This window comes from Oryzias melastigma, linkage group LG15 (genome assembly GCF_002922805.2).
Source record: "Oryzias melastigma strain HK-1 linkage group LG15, ASM292280v2, whole genome shotgun sequence".
Lineage (NCBI taxonomy): Eukaryota > Metazoa > Chordata > Actinopteri > Beloniformes > Adrianichthyidae > Oryzias > Oryzias melastigma.
The window spans coordinates 11640469-11654161 of record NC_050526.1 but is presented as its reverse complement, the minus strand read 5'-3'; the positions used below and the strand labels follow the sequence as shown (position 1 = coordinate 11654161).

The 13693-nt window shown below is 43.3% G+C and overlaps 1 protein-coding gene across 1 annotated transcript in view; it reads right to left on the bottom strand.

Moving 5' to 3' along the window:
* Positions 1 to 4400: 4400 nt before the first annotated feature.
* Positions 4401 to 13693, bottom strand: part of socs5b (suppressor of cytokine signaling 5b) — a 25540-nt gene continuing 16247 nt past the window's right edge. The window contains exon 2 of the mRNA XM_024297138.2: positions 4401 to 10192. Within this exon, the coding sequence (XP_024152906.1) occupies positions 8488 to 10173 (1686 nt within the window). The 5' untranslated portion in view covers positions 10174 to 10192 and the 3' untranslated portion in view covers positions 4401 to 8487. The remainder of the gene's footprint in view (positions 10193 to 13693) is intronic.

Genomic DNA, 13693 nt, shown 5'->3' with positions numbered 1-13693 from the left:
TGATATCTTGATGGTTCCCACTCTTGCTCGTCTCTTGATGCTCCTGCCAACAGAAACTGTGTGCGGCAGCTCCATGTGCCAACCACAGCAAGCACGCTGCACTGATAAGGAGAACCCTCAGACTCAATTGACAGGACCACACCGAGATGAAATCTGCAGCGCTCGCCCTGCTGATAAGCTCCTCCATCCTCCTCCTGCTGACCCACATCCAGCTTTAAATTCTTGGGGATGTGTTGCTTGGTTTGTTTTGGATGGGCATGAGTTTGGCCTGCGTGAGCTGCAGCTGTCCTGAGTTTGTTTCTCAGCTCGGTTCGTCGTCCCTGAGCTTGCAGAAAGTTCTCTGCCCTGCGTGGTAGCTTGACCTTAACATCCCTCTCCTCCTGGGTGAGCATCAATTATTCAAAAGCCTTGGGCAGCTAACTTGAAACTGATAACCCACATGCTATTTATACTCCATTTCAAATGAACAAATACTCAACTGTGAAGTTCCAGGAAGCTTGGTTGTGTCAGTCTGCTATGCTGCAGGGAACATAGTTAGGAGGCTGCAGGGGGCTATGGGGGAGAAAAACCACAAAGACGCGCTCGGACAGCTTGAAGATGTCTAACGGCTGGACAAGCAGCCTGTAAGTTATTTGAGGTGCAGCTATTAATAATTCTCAATTCCTTTTACAAAACTTCAGATGAATTTTATTTTAAAAAATATCATCTGTGACTATTAAAAGAGGATTTAAACACTCAGATCCATGTTCAGAATAATACTCTGGATAATTTGTTTCCATGTCGCAGCAACAGGAACATTCTCATTTCAGCGCTGGTCTGAATTACAGGCCGTCAGTGTCAGATAATTGCATGTTTTTTCCACAGTTTAAGTGGAGTCATGAAGCTTGTTGGCTCACCAATCATATCTACAATGAGGACAACTAAAACTCTCGGTACAAAGTATTGAAGTAAAGCACAAAGCCCAGTACTACTGAGAGCACACTACTTTCCAAACTACAAGGTACACTTAAAAGCCTCAATTTTTTCCCCCCAGAGTGACATCAAAGTGATTTTGAGAGGTACACAGCACTCTGTCAAAACATTTTGTGAGTTTCAAGCAAGGTTGGGTGTTATGGAGAATGCTCTGTCTGTGTTGGGTTTTTTTTTTTTTTATGTTACCAACAAGGTGTGGAGTTAGCGTAGTTGGAGTGACGTTTGTTTTAGCTGTGCGAGTTAGTTTTTTTTTTTTTTTACACAAATTACAAACAAGGTTTGTTGATTTTGAATACTGTAGTGCAGCTAACGTGTAGCGGCGTCGGAATGTGTTGTTTTTACGTGTTGGGAGTTACAAGTATTGTGAATACACTAATGTGGCCAATGTGTAGCGTGTTATCAATGAGTTATATTTCTCTTGAGATGGCATGCTAGCTTGTTGTGTACGCAAATTTGGACGCCATAGTGGAATGGTACAGATGCCCGTTTATTGCTGTGTCACAATTGTACAAGCAGAGCTGGAAAAACAAGAATGTGACTTTTCACAACTAAATCATTGCTGACAACTGATAAAGGAGAACTTATAGAAACAATTTTAACAAGGTCTGAGTGAGTTTACTCTCAACAGTGAACATTTAGGCTGATCTAGTAGCCTATTCAAACCAATGACAGATTGAGATTAAACACTATTTCTATGTTCTCTGGCAGGACCACCTATCTTTTTTGTTTTAGGGAGGATGGCCATGGTATTTGTATGTGTGTTAGACCTCAGAGCAGACAAGACCACCCGCTGGTAAGCAGATTACGAAGCGGAGAAAAATAAACTAACCAGGATTCCCTCAGTAGTGGTGAGTGAAGAGGGAAGAGTCCAGTGGCGAATCCCTGTCCAGCAGGCGGACGAGGGAGATGGGTCGTACGGAAAACTGACTCCCTGGTGACCCAATACAGGCTAGATAGGGGATCCACTTGTAGAACGAGACCCCCCAGCCCAGTGTTGCCGTCCCCCGCCAGGTGAATTTACCTCGCGCCGGTGCGTCGAGACCGGCTCCGGCTTGATAATAAGTCCCGGTCGTTGCATGCTTTAAAGTGGACGGCGCCCGGACCTCGCTGCTCTGGGGCCATGGTATTCGCTTCCCACTGACCCGTTTATAAACACTGACCACGCAGTTTTTATAAATATTAGTTTGTGTGCCAATTTGTATAAAATCACAACCATGCATTAGGTATGCATTGTGTTTCCTATAATAAAGTATTTTCTTATAGAAAAGTTGGACCTGGACAATACAGCAATGGTCTACTGTCCTTTTTACTGATGAGTGTCAGACCACCTTGCACAGAAATGATGGTCATTGATGGTGAAGACATCATATGCACACATCAACATGGTCCCCCAGGGTTCCCTTTGGTGGACAGTCTGGGCAGGTATCACCAATCAGCTCAAAACTGATGTGGTTATTGTAGATGACCCAGTTCTTACCTCAGAGACATAAAACCACCATCATCCCCCAATTCCAACAGCACACCCCCAACTTTCTGTTCATGAAAAACAATGCTCCACCACATGATACCAGAACTGCTTTGGATAAACTTCAGGAAGTGGGAGTTTCTTATATGGTCTGGCCAGCAATTACCTCCCACCTGAAGCCTATAGAGCTCATCTGGGACCCGCTGAACAGAGACTGGATGATCGGACCTCACTCCTAGGAGATCTGACAGAACCGCATGTGTCACTTGTGGTAGTCGAATGTGTTGCCTCCGTCATCCCAAGAATGATGAGGAGCTCGAGACATCAATCTCAAGCTGTCATTAGACCACATGGTGGAAATACTTGCTACAGACATGCTCGGTTTTCAAAGAGAACTTCTACCATGTTCACCTTTTGACTTCTACGTTGCTCACCTTTGGCACACCCCATCGCAACCTGTACGCATCAGTGAAACTTTGGCAGAGAATTATGCCAGGTGCTTGACACAACCCTGTATTTTATCATGGCTGGGGACTGGCACAGGGAAGCCCAGACTTGGGTCACCTTGTGACTACTGTAGCGTAAAGGGCCTAGTCTAAAGACCCACACTGGACGAAGCTCATTGCACTCCCTGAGAAGCAAACCCAGGCTTCCTGTGCGCCAGGCCTATACCCAACTGAGTTATCCAGGCGTTCGAAGGGAACTTTTATATTCATTCATTCATTCATTCATCTTCCAGACCGCTTCCTCCCTTTCGGGGTCGCGGGGGTGCCGGAGCCTATCCTGGCTGCTGATGGGCGAAGGTGGGGTACACCCTGGACAGGTCTCCAGTCTGTCTCAGGGCCTCAATCACACACACATTCACTCTCACATTCACACCTAGGGGCAATTTAGAGTCACCAATTAACCTATGAGGCATGTTTTTTGGACGGTGGGAGGAAGCCGGAGTCCCCGGTGAAAACCCACGCATGCACGGGGAGAACATGCAAACTCCACACAGAAAGGTCCCAGCCTGGAGTCGAACCGGGGCCTTCTCGCTGTGAGGCAAGAGCGCTAACCACTGCGCCATCGGGCAGCCCGGAACTTTTATATGTTTCATTAAATTAAGACGAAAAAGGGAACGCACTGTCAATAACATCTTTAACTTATTGTAAATCATTAACTTCCACTTATTATCCAAAATATGACTACAATATGACCACAAAGATAATCTGAGTCCATATTTTTTATGGCTAATTTGGCATATCAGAAAAGTATTGACATGCCTGTAAATATAATATTGACTTCACATCCTCACAGACTACATAAACACACTTTTCCGTTTGCTTCAGCACGAATAAGGTAATTTCGAGAAAAGATGTGAGAAGATCTGGAAGGAAACATGGGAGAATCATCAGCTGATAGTTTAGCTAAGTTCAAGTCCTATTAGTAGTCACAAAATTTGATATTTGAATCTTACCCATATAACCTGAAGGAGAGGTGAGCTGCAGTCATAACCACACCCCAACCCGACCTGTTTAAGACCTACTCCAATGAAAATGGTGTTATTTACATGGTCTTGTAGTATTTTACTGATGGAGGACTTAAAGAACATTAGGGTTAAAATTGCATTTCTGAGCATTTCTTATTCAAATCTTCGTGAATCAGGGGCGGATGAAAAAATGGTGTTTGAAATAGCTTGTGGTTGTGCAGTAGATACTACTACGGGAAGCCACAAGCTCCTTGCTCTGCTCCATTCTGATGGAGTTTTCTAAATATGATCAGATATTTCAAGACATTCTTTTAGAATATGGTTAGCAAGTCATTGTAGCTACAACGGGGAACAAAGGTTTTGATTTTGGAGGTATGAGATGATCAGAATCACAGTGGATAATATTCTGATAACAGAACTGATAAAGTAACCCTGGATGAAGAGATGCTGAGATTGTCACACGTAAAATATTCTCACAAAGACCAGTGGAGATTACACTTAAAAGAATTTTATTTGGAATATTAAGACAATGAAGCATAAGCCAAGCACCAAGAGTGACAGCTACAAGTGTTGCATGATACGACTTAAAAATGAACAGGTTATATTGGAAAACAGGGTTGTTTTGTCCTCTCTCTTGATTGGTTAAACAGATACACAGAACAGAGTGAAACATGAACATGATAATGCCATTTACACGTGCCCAGTCCAATCTGACAGCAGAAGAAGAAGAGAGAAAACACATCAGGAGAAGCTGAGGAAAACCAGAACAGTGATATCCGCCCAATGACAGCACGTCAGCCTGAGCCCCCCCCACACACACACACCTCATTTTACAGGGCTTTTGTGATGGACCCGAACGTGTAAGGCGGTCTGGGAACACTGCGATGCTGCAGAGCCACGACCATTAGTTCCCATCAATGTCAAGTCCCGTTGCCTCGGCACCCACATCCACAGCAACCGGTGTGCACATAAAGCATTAAAGTGACAGAGGATTGCAACAATCGTTCAACTACACGCCTTTGCATATTAGGGAGAAGTAATAATGAAAGGAACTTTCACACATCTTTTCTGTTTGCATATAGCACTCAGCCCAGCTTTTAAAATATATATGGGAAATTAAAAAAAAATATTTTTTTTGTTCTTTTGAAAGGATCTGAAACCAAAAGTCGTACCAGAGAGAGAGGGGGGTGGGGTTCAAGGATGCTTTAAATGGGACAGCCAACGATTTCAGGCAGTCTTCCTCCAGACCCAGTGGTTTCCTGCCAACAGTGCAGCGGAACAATGTGGTACCGATGACAGTCAAATGGCGTTTCTGAACAAAATGTGAACTCTTCCTGTTCTTGAAGGGAAAAATAAAAAGAAAGGCGGTGCTGGCTGAAGGTGGTCCAACATCCTTTCAGTGTGTGTGTGTGTGTGTGTGTGAAGGGGGGTGGTGTAAATCCTCAGGGTAGTGCAGGTGTCAGAAGAAGAGCTGATAGTGTGTGTGCAAAAATGAGTGTCCCAGACAGTTTATGCACCACGAGAGAATAAAGTCTTTTCGTCAAGCTAGAACATAAATTCAACATACGTCATACATACATACATACATACATACAATGTTTATTTTGTCTAAATCTACAGGTTATATGGCAAACATGTGCTACTGTTAATGTCAGATATTTCCCATGGGGAAAACGGGGTCGCGAGGGTCTGCCGACTCTCCTTTGCAACGGGCCTGCCTGAGAATGAGGGGGATGGAATGGGGGGCAGAGAGGCATTGTTCATTGGAGTCACTGTATTCACCCCTCACACTAGACTCTGCTCCCCCTCCCATGGGAACCCCCCCTCCCCCTCATGTGGCTCTATCCATAAGCTAACACAAACATGCACAGCGTCTGCAGCGAGACCGAGAAAACTCCATCCACACCATCTACAGCACCTAAAGAGAAGACTCATTCCAAGCGGCTGGCATCCCTCTTTGCTTTTGGTAACACTCATGACAAACATCCAAGCCTGTCAAGTATGCGGACAGTCGGCCATTTCCAGATGTTTGTCTGTTCCAGCGGCAAGAAGCTCTCTTTAAAAGGCAACAGTCACGTGGTGAATCCAGCATGACTTCAGTTTGCCTAAAGACTTCTGCTCAATACGCTGGAGTAAAGGGCAAACAAAAACAAACACCCCGACGTAACCATACTTTCAGACTGCACCTGTAGAACAGAGACACAATTAAAGTGCTTTTTTTTCTCCTCATGAAAGCCCTTGCTGCCTTTGAGCACGCTCCTGCCAAACCAACAACTCCAGATGGTCTGGCTGCAGCTCTGCGAGTGCAGGGCAAACGGGCTAGACGTTTCATGGCAACCAAGTCACCTCCACATCACAGGGATGTCAGGGATGTGGGCACATGTGAGCAGAGCCGGTCATAGAAACTCTTTTAGTACCCAGCGAACGCATGCCTCGGCGTGGCAAAGATACTTTATGACTGACTGATGGGGCTATGCCATCAGCCGATGCTGCCAACAAACCCAGTGAATGATGGGTGTGATTCCTGAAAAACGATTATTCTGGAAACTAAGGGAATTTCAGTGGAAAACATGCATGAGGAAACCTGTTTGTAAGAGATGGTTTTATATTTTTACCTGTTTTAAGGTAAGCTAAAGCTGAACGAGTCTGACAGGGCAAAAGGCCTTCAGTTAACCTGTTCACAGACTCAAGACTTTTCAGGAAAGTATGAGATTTATGAAACAAATGTTTTCAATTCATTTCTTTAAATTTGCTTTTTGATAACTTAACACCAATTATTAGGAAAACCACTCTGCGTCCATGTAATTCTAGTTGTGTTTAACTATTTATTCCCCAACCGACTCCAAGTTCAAACACTCCAACCCATCAACCAGTTCTACACCAGGCTGGGCTTTGTCATCAGAGGAATTTTCTTGGCCTCTTATTACAGCCATGTGTCAAGTTGCTGGAAAGATCCTCTGCATGTGAGCTGGACATCATGCCTAGAGCAGCATGGCCACCTACTAACCTACAAACAAGCTAATAGTACTCCACAGAGGCTAATGCATGCATTAGTGAGGGAATAGATTGAACTAATGTGCAGCCTACTTCAATGATCAGGTTTTAATTCAACATAGCACCACTTTAATTGCAGCTTTAAATGTGCACCATAAGTTAGTGAGCTTACAGCTCATGCACCTTTTGTTTTGAGCTGGATGTTGAAACAATCATGCAACTTCTTCGGACAATGAAGCGGTTGACCACAAAACAAGAGAAACTTAGACAGAATGTTTGCTGTTTGGGCTCTACCTTGGAAAAGGTGGCAGAAACGGGCCTCCCTGAAGTGATTTAGTCTGAAAACAGATTCAAAGCTCTTAGGAACAATCAATATTCTGCTGCTTGGACTCAAAGTTGCAAAAATGGTGAAGCTAAATACACCAGGGCCCATGTTATATCCAAACTGTCAGACTTCCAAATGTGTCCTGGCAGAGAGCAGAAAGACACCCTATCTCACAATCAACGGGAATCAAAGGATTAAGTGCCAACGCTGCAGTGCCAGCTATCACAGAACCACCGCTGGTGTCTGTTGTGATGAAGATTCCCAAATAAAGATTTGGATTTAAACTTTCACATGACCAGTTTCAGTCAAGAAGGGACGTTTCTTAGATAGTGATTGAGGAACTGGCCATCGGGGCTACAATGTGTTTAACAGCAGTGGCCTTCATCACAGCTTAGTGGAGAGCATAACACTTCAACCACCGTAGTTTTTTTTTAAAAAATAGCAACAATTCTAACCCACATTTCACATGGAAAAAGCTAAAATGAGCCATGACATGTTGAACAGCACACATACACATTAAGTGCCTGTGGCTGTTAACAGAAAGACAGCCATTGTAAAACATGAACTGTAGGAATCGGCTTGCTCAAGATATAATTTTTAAAATTCTCATGGTTGCTATGGGGGGAACTGGCTAATGTAAAGCCCTTTGTTTCCCACGTGTGCTGTCCTTCACTCTACGAACCCCTAAGATGCTTTCCTTGATTGAAACAGTCATGAATGTGTCTCATGCAGCTCCATCAATGAAACCACTGTGACGTACAGATGCCCTCTGAACCCACACACATCTTGTCATGGAAAGGTGCTCAACTAGGTACTTAAAAAATTAAGGTAAAGGGCTAGGGGGGGAAAAAGCAAGCAAGCAAAGAGTCAGCTGTACAACATAGCCTTGTTGGCAAAAAGTAATTTGGTATGAACAGTGGAAGCATGCAGGCAGGTCTACAAGAAGGGTGGAACGGTGGGATCAGGCAGGCGTGTAGCCCGAAACAGGAGAGAAGAGGCACCAAGTGCTCACACTTGTGACTTTCCTCTTTGTCAAAACAACCTGAAAACATGCTTGCCAGACAGTGTCACACTGAAGATAATATGTATTTTCTGTGATGTAAGTAATAACCAAAACAAAAGATTAGAATTAAAGTTGTATAGCTTGTTATAACTAATTCCAAACCCCACCAGAAACAAATCCATGTCAGATCAGACTAACTGGAAACTGAGGAATTTGAAAGGTCCAGTAATCCTCCTGCGGCTATGGAGAAGTCCACCCTATTTAACTTTGAGCGGAGGTTCCCTCTCTAGCCATCGAACTCGTACTTTCTGTTTATAGTGATACTCCTTGAGGAAGTCCTGAAGGGCAGGGGGCAGAGGCAGAGAGCCTATACCATCATAAGTGGTCCAACAGCAGATGGCGGCTCGTGCCAAGTGCTGCAGGGAAAAGGGAAAGGTCCGGTTGAGGGGTGCGGTAAGCAGCGGCTCAAAAAACATGCAAGCGCTGGGGTCCTTGTAGTGCTCCAGCAGCCCTGTAACAGTGGAAGAATGGAAAACGCAGGGGTCATGAGCATCAAAGCTGAAGTTGTGGTTCCACTGCTCAATGCGTGCGTGCAAGGATCTATTGTAACGGCGGAAGCTAACAGAGAAGAGGTAATCTTCCTGGGCTGAGTCGCGCAGCAAGAAGGTGCCCTCAGGCCTGCCGTCCAGCAGGGCCTCAGCCTCATAACGGTCCATGACTCCCCAGTAACAGGGTAGAGCTGTAATCGGGAGCAGATCTGGCACCAGACAGTGGATGTAGTCTATCTGGGTGTGAACCTTCCATGGCCCGTGTTGCTGTCGACTCACGTGGCCTTCCCCAGAAGCGTGCCTCTGCTTGGGCCGCCTGGCTTGTAGACATAAGGTGGTCGAGTCCTCCTCAGAATCACAGTCCTGGGCTGACGCTGCAGCACCCAGCACCTGCCCGCAGGTCCCCGATGATACAGCACCCAGAGAACTGCCAGCCCCACTGGACCGACCTTCCCCAGAGGCCTCCCCCATGCCAGGAGTCATCTTTGGTCCCAGTTTGTAGAGAGAGGAGCCTGGCACTGAGGCCTCCAAGGTGTGAATTTGTGCATTAGGTGGTGGGTCCACACCTTCCTCGATGCTGAGTCTTCGCCGCTCCCGTAGACGTTCCTCCTCATCCTCGGGTGAAGGGTGGGTTGGGTCAAAGGCATCCAGAAGGGTGGTGGAAGAATGCGGACTGACTGGTGCCGTGTGCTGTTTGATCAAGTGCCACTTGTGAGCAAGGTCGGAACCTGGAGGGAAGGGACAGGTCTCCAGCATGAGCTCTGTCAGGTGAATCTTCCTTTTGGAGGTAACGGGATTCTTAGATGAACGGGAGCGTCTGCGTGCAGGTAAAGGTAAGCACAACCCAACCGTGTCACTCAGCCGCTGGCGCAAAGAACGAGTGTTTAAGCTGCGTCCCCCGGCGACAGAATCATTTATCTCCTGAATGGAACTGATTCCATAACGTCTGTCCCTACGGTTCCCACTTCCTCTTAAGCGCCCGGAACGCCTCTCAGTCTCCAAAGAGCTCTGGGTTTTGGTAGAGCACGAGTGCTTTTTCTTGCCCCCCCATGGAGCATGACGAGAATAGGAGTCTCTTCGTGCCAGGGGAATACCCCCTGTACCCCCTCGTGCATCCTCAGACTCCTTGTCGACACTGATCTCTACAATCTGTGGGATGTCTGACACACAGTTGTGATGACGCCGTCCTGTAGATACCACCGGCACTGGGAGGAAGCCCCACGATGGGCTGGAGGCTCGTGGTCCTGGAGCCTCAGCTATGCTGTTTCCTTCACCAAGATCCACCACACAGTGGACGGCATCTGCCTCAACTCTGCTTTCACTGGGTCCTGAGCTGTGAAAGAGTGTTTGGCATCTGCTCTTCAGGTTGCTCCACATGTTGCCTACTTTCTTCATGAACAGGGGCCACTTGGACCTGATGACAAAAGCAGAAAATCGGAGTTAAACGCACGGCAAAGGAATTTCAACCAGCAAAGACTTCTAGAATTAACACAGTGCGACTAAAGCATGAAGCACGTCCTACATTTCAATATCCCAGACTACTGTGTATCCAGTAATTAGACATGGTGAGAATGTAACAGGGCCAAAATGTCTGAGAGGTGGTTGAGCTTGAAAGGCTGGAACAGAAGAGCTAGGAGTTGCCAGGCAGACATGCAGGCACACAAGGCCACAGCTATAAATGAACCTGGGATCTGCTCACAGCTGATCTGCTGGTATGTACTGTATTACAGAGCCAGTCTAGACCTGACCAAAAGCTTTCCCTGTAACTGCAGCAGACAGGGCACATGTGCATGCATGCATCTACACACACTTGCTGCTGATTTATCGCACAATGAGAATTTGACAGAGCCTTGGAAGAAATAGTAGACTACAGATTTTTTGTAACTTTAAAACCACAGTCATTTTTTTATGTTGGAATGAGTTTCGATAGTTTATAAATCTATCTTGAGTTTTTTTTTTTTTTTTTTTTTTTTTTTTACAACAGACAATAACTTTAATTTCTATGTGTAAGATAATTATATACTGATAACAAAAAACTATTTTCACATAACTGAAAACTGAGCTCGGGAAAAGCTTTTAAAAACTAACATAACAGTATTGTACTTTGTACTTTGACGTTCTCATTGTACCACTTTGTAGTTCTTTATAGAAATAAGGCAAAACAACGGCAGCAGCTAGTATCTATTATGTAAGAGATAAAGCCAGACGAGATGTTCATTATCATAAATTAATGGGATATGTGGAGGGCTGATTGCATGGCACGATAAACTGTGGAATGAGGTTTGTCAACAAGGATTATGGTTTTATTGAGAAATTTGCGGTCAATATTTTGGGTTGATTTAGGTTAACTTCATAAAGTCACTTTTTTAGTTGTATATTGATCTTTTATTGTGTCACAATGTCATGAATTTAAATGAAAATGCTTCAAAATGAGGCTTTTTACAGCAATTGTTAGGTTAAAAATTATTGTAACCCTTGTGCTATCCTAGGCATGTCTACATTAAAAGTGGGGTCATTTGGACCCCACAACAGTGCACTAATTTTTTTTTCTTCACTGATATGCATTGCAGACATTAAATCTTGTCTACCTTTGTCATGGAGGGATCGCACAACAATGTAAGGGTGGGGTCATCTGGACCCCATAAGAGAGCACGAGGGTTAAAGTGTATTAATTAATTACAGGTCACGATTAATTAATCACACAAAGGCACTCATTTTCAAACCCAGCCCAAATAATGGCAATAAAATTTATGTTAGAACTCTCTCCTGATTACATAATAATAACATGCAGAAATGTAATTCTTGGGCTAAGAAAGGTCAGACTGTAAAGGTCATAATTCTAAGAGTCCCCTCTGTACCCCATCTATTGGATGTTGTATTCAGATTTGTTAATTTGAAAACAAAGAATTATTTTATAATATGTAACCAGCTCTACATGCAACAACTGCTGCGATTTATAAGGACAACTAAACATAGCAGGACAAAATTGCTAAGCTTTGCTGTTGCAGACAGCAATTATCATAGCTAACACACCAAAACAAGCCATGGCTCCATTTAACTCAGTAGAAAACTGGTAATTTTAAGCAATAATCCACATGATGAAACCATGTAAATGGCTTAGTGTCAAATATTTAACAACAGTATTATTCTCATTTTCCCATGTATTGCCAAGAGACTTGGTGCACACCATCAGCATTAATACGTTCATATCATCTTTTGGCACGACCCACCCCCAAACTGACAACAGTTTGGGACACACACACAAAAAAACAAGATATGGTGAAAATAAAGCATGCCTCCTCAACTGCAGCCTGAAAGCAATAAAATAGGCTTATGTTGTCTTTAATAAGTTGAAGGCTACCAAGTACAATTTTGGGTTGTAAGAACTGAACTTTCTGAACTTGAATCAGAGGACTAAGATGCTGAGGCCTTAGTCATTTAGTTTTATCAATGTTGGACATCGCGCTCCAAGAAACTGTCAAGCATTGCTTAACCACTGTTGCTGTACAAATTAATACAAGTTTTTTAACTAAGCACCGATTCACCATTTTAGTCCAAAACACTTATTATCCTGGAATTACCCCATATTTATGTCATACTAGTAACTTTGGCTATGGCTTTCATGAGGTGAATCACCTGGAAAAAAGGTGACATGGTGGACCTTGACTACAACTTCTGCAACGTGACCAGAAAAATAAGACAGGTTGACGGGGAAAAAAAAGAGCACTTTTGAAGATGTAAGAAGCTAAACAAACAACCATTTATTCAGTTAGTTATGCTATCACGTAAAGATTAAGCTAATAAGAGCCAAATTACTCTTGCAAGTCCAAACAGTCTGAACCTAGATTCAGTGCATAATTTACAGTTCTAGTATAAGACTATGGGACCAGAAGAAACCCCAAAATGATAATAAAAAATAATAATAATAAAAATCCCTTAAAGCATGCAACTCTTTTCGGGAAAACTATTACCTTTATTAATGTTTCAAATGGTATAAAGTCCAACATACAAAAACAAATGCTATTGAGCTAAAAGAGGGCAAGTCACTACATATAAGTAAGTCAAAAATGCTTCTTCTTAATTTAATTTCTTGAGTTTGTGTAAATCTGTCTCAGTAAGCTAAAATAAAAAAAATAAAAAGAGTAAGCCTGATTAGACTGCAAGGACAACTATGAAGTGATGGACAGTAATCTACTTAGCAGAGACAGGGACAAAATATCGGTATGGCGAACTATCATGATATTTCAACTCTGCTCTAAATAAATCAGATTATAGCAGAGTGGTGCACAGCGTCCCAGAGAAACATCTAGCGCCGTTATTGATTCATAAAGGTGTGTATGCTAGCGGTACACACATGGAGCATGTGACTAAAGTGTTAATTATTAAAGAAAAAGACAGGAAAATGTAATAAAAAAAGAGGTTACGGTGAACATGGATACCAGCACTGTAAAAAGCAATAGTCATATAATATTAACAGACTGAACATTAATATTGTTCCTCAATATAAAATAAATTATCAGACAGAAAATGTAAAAAAAAATGGAAATGCAGCATTGTGAAATTTTATTTCCACATTTTTTGGGGGTTCTTTGAAGTGAGAAGGACATTTGATATACTCTCCATTTTGCTTCTTAACTGGAGCTTTGTTTATTAGTTACTTTCAAATGTATTGCATTACCATAAAGACACATTCATATTTATTGTTACTTTTATTTTAATGCTGGAAAGAGCATTAAATTAACATATTGTGTTTTTAATTGTTCAAAAAAAGGTTTTGAAGAAAATACAAACATTTATTTTAGAAATAGTGATATATCATAGATTACCAAGGCAATGTTCCCTCTAAGCTGCGCACGTGCGCAATTGCGCACTGCTCCCACGCCCGTTGCGCACAGCAAATCTATTCTGCGCACAA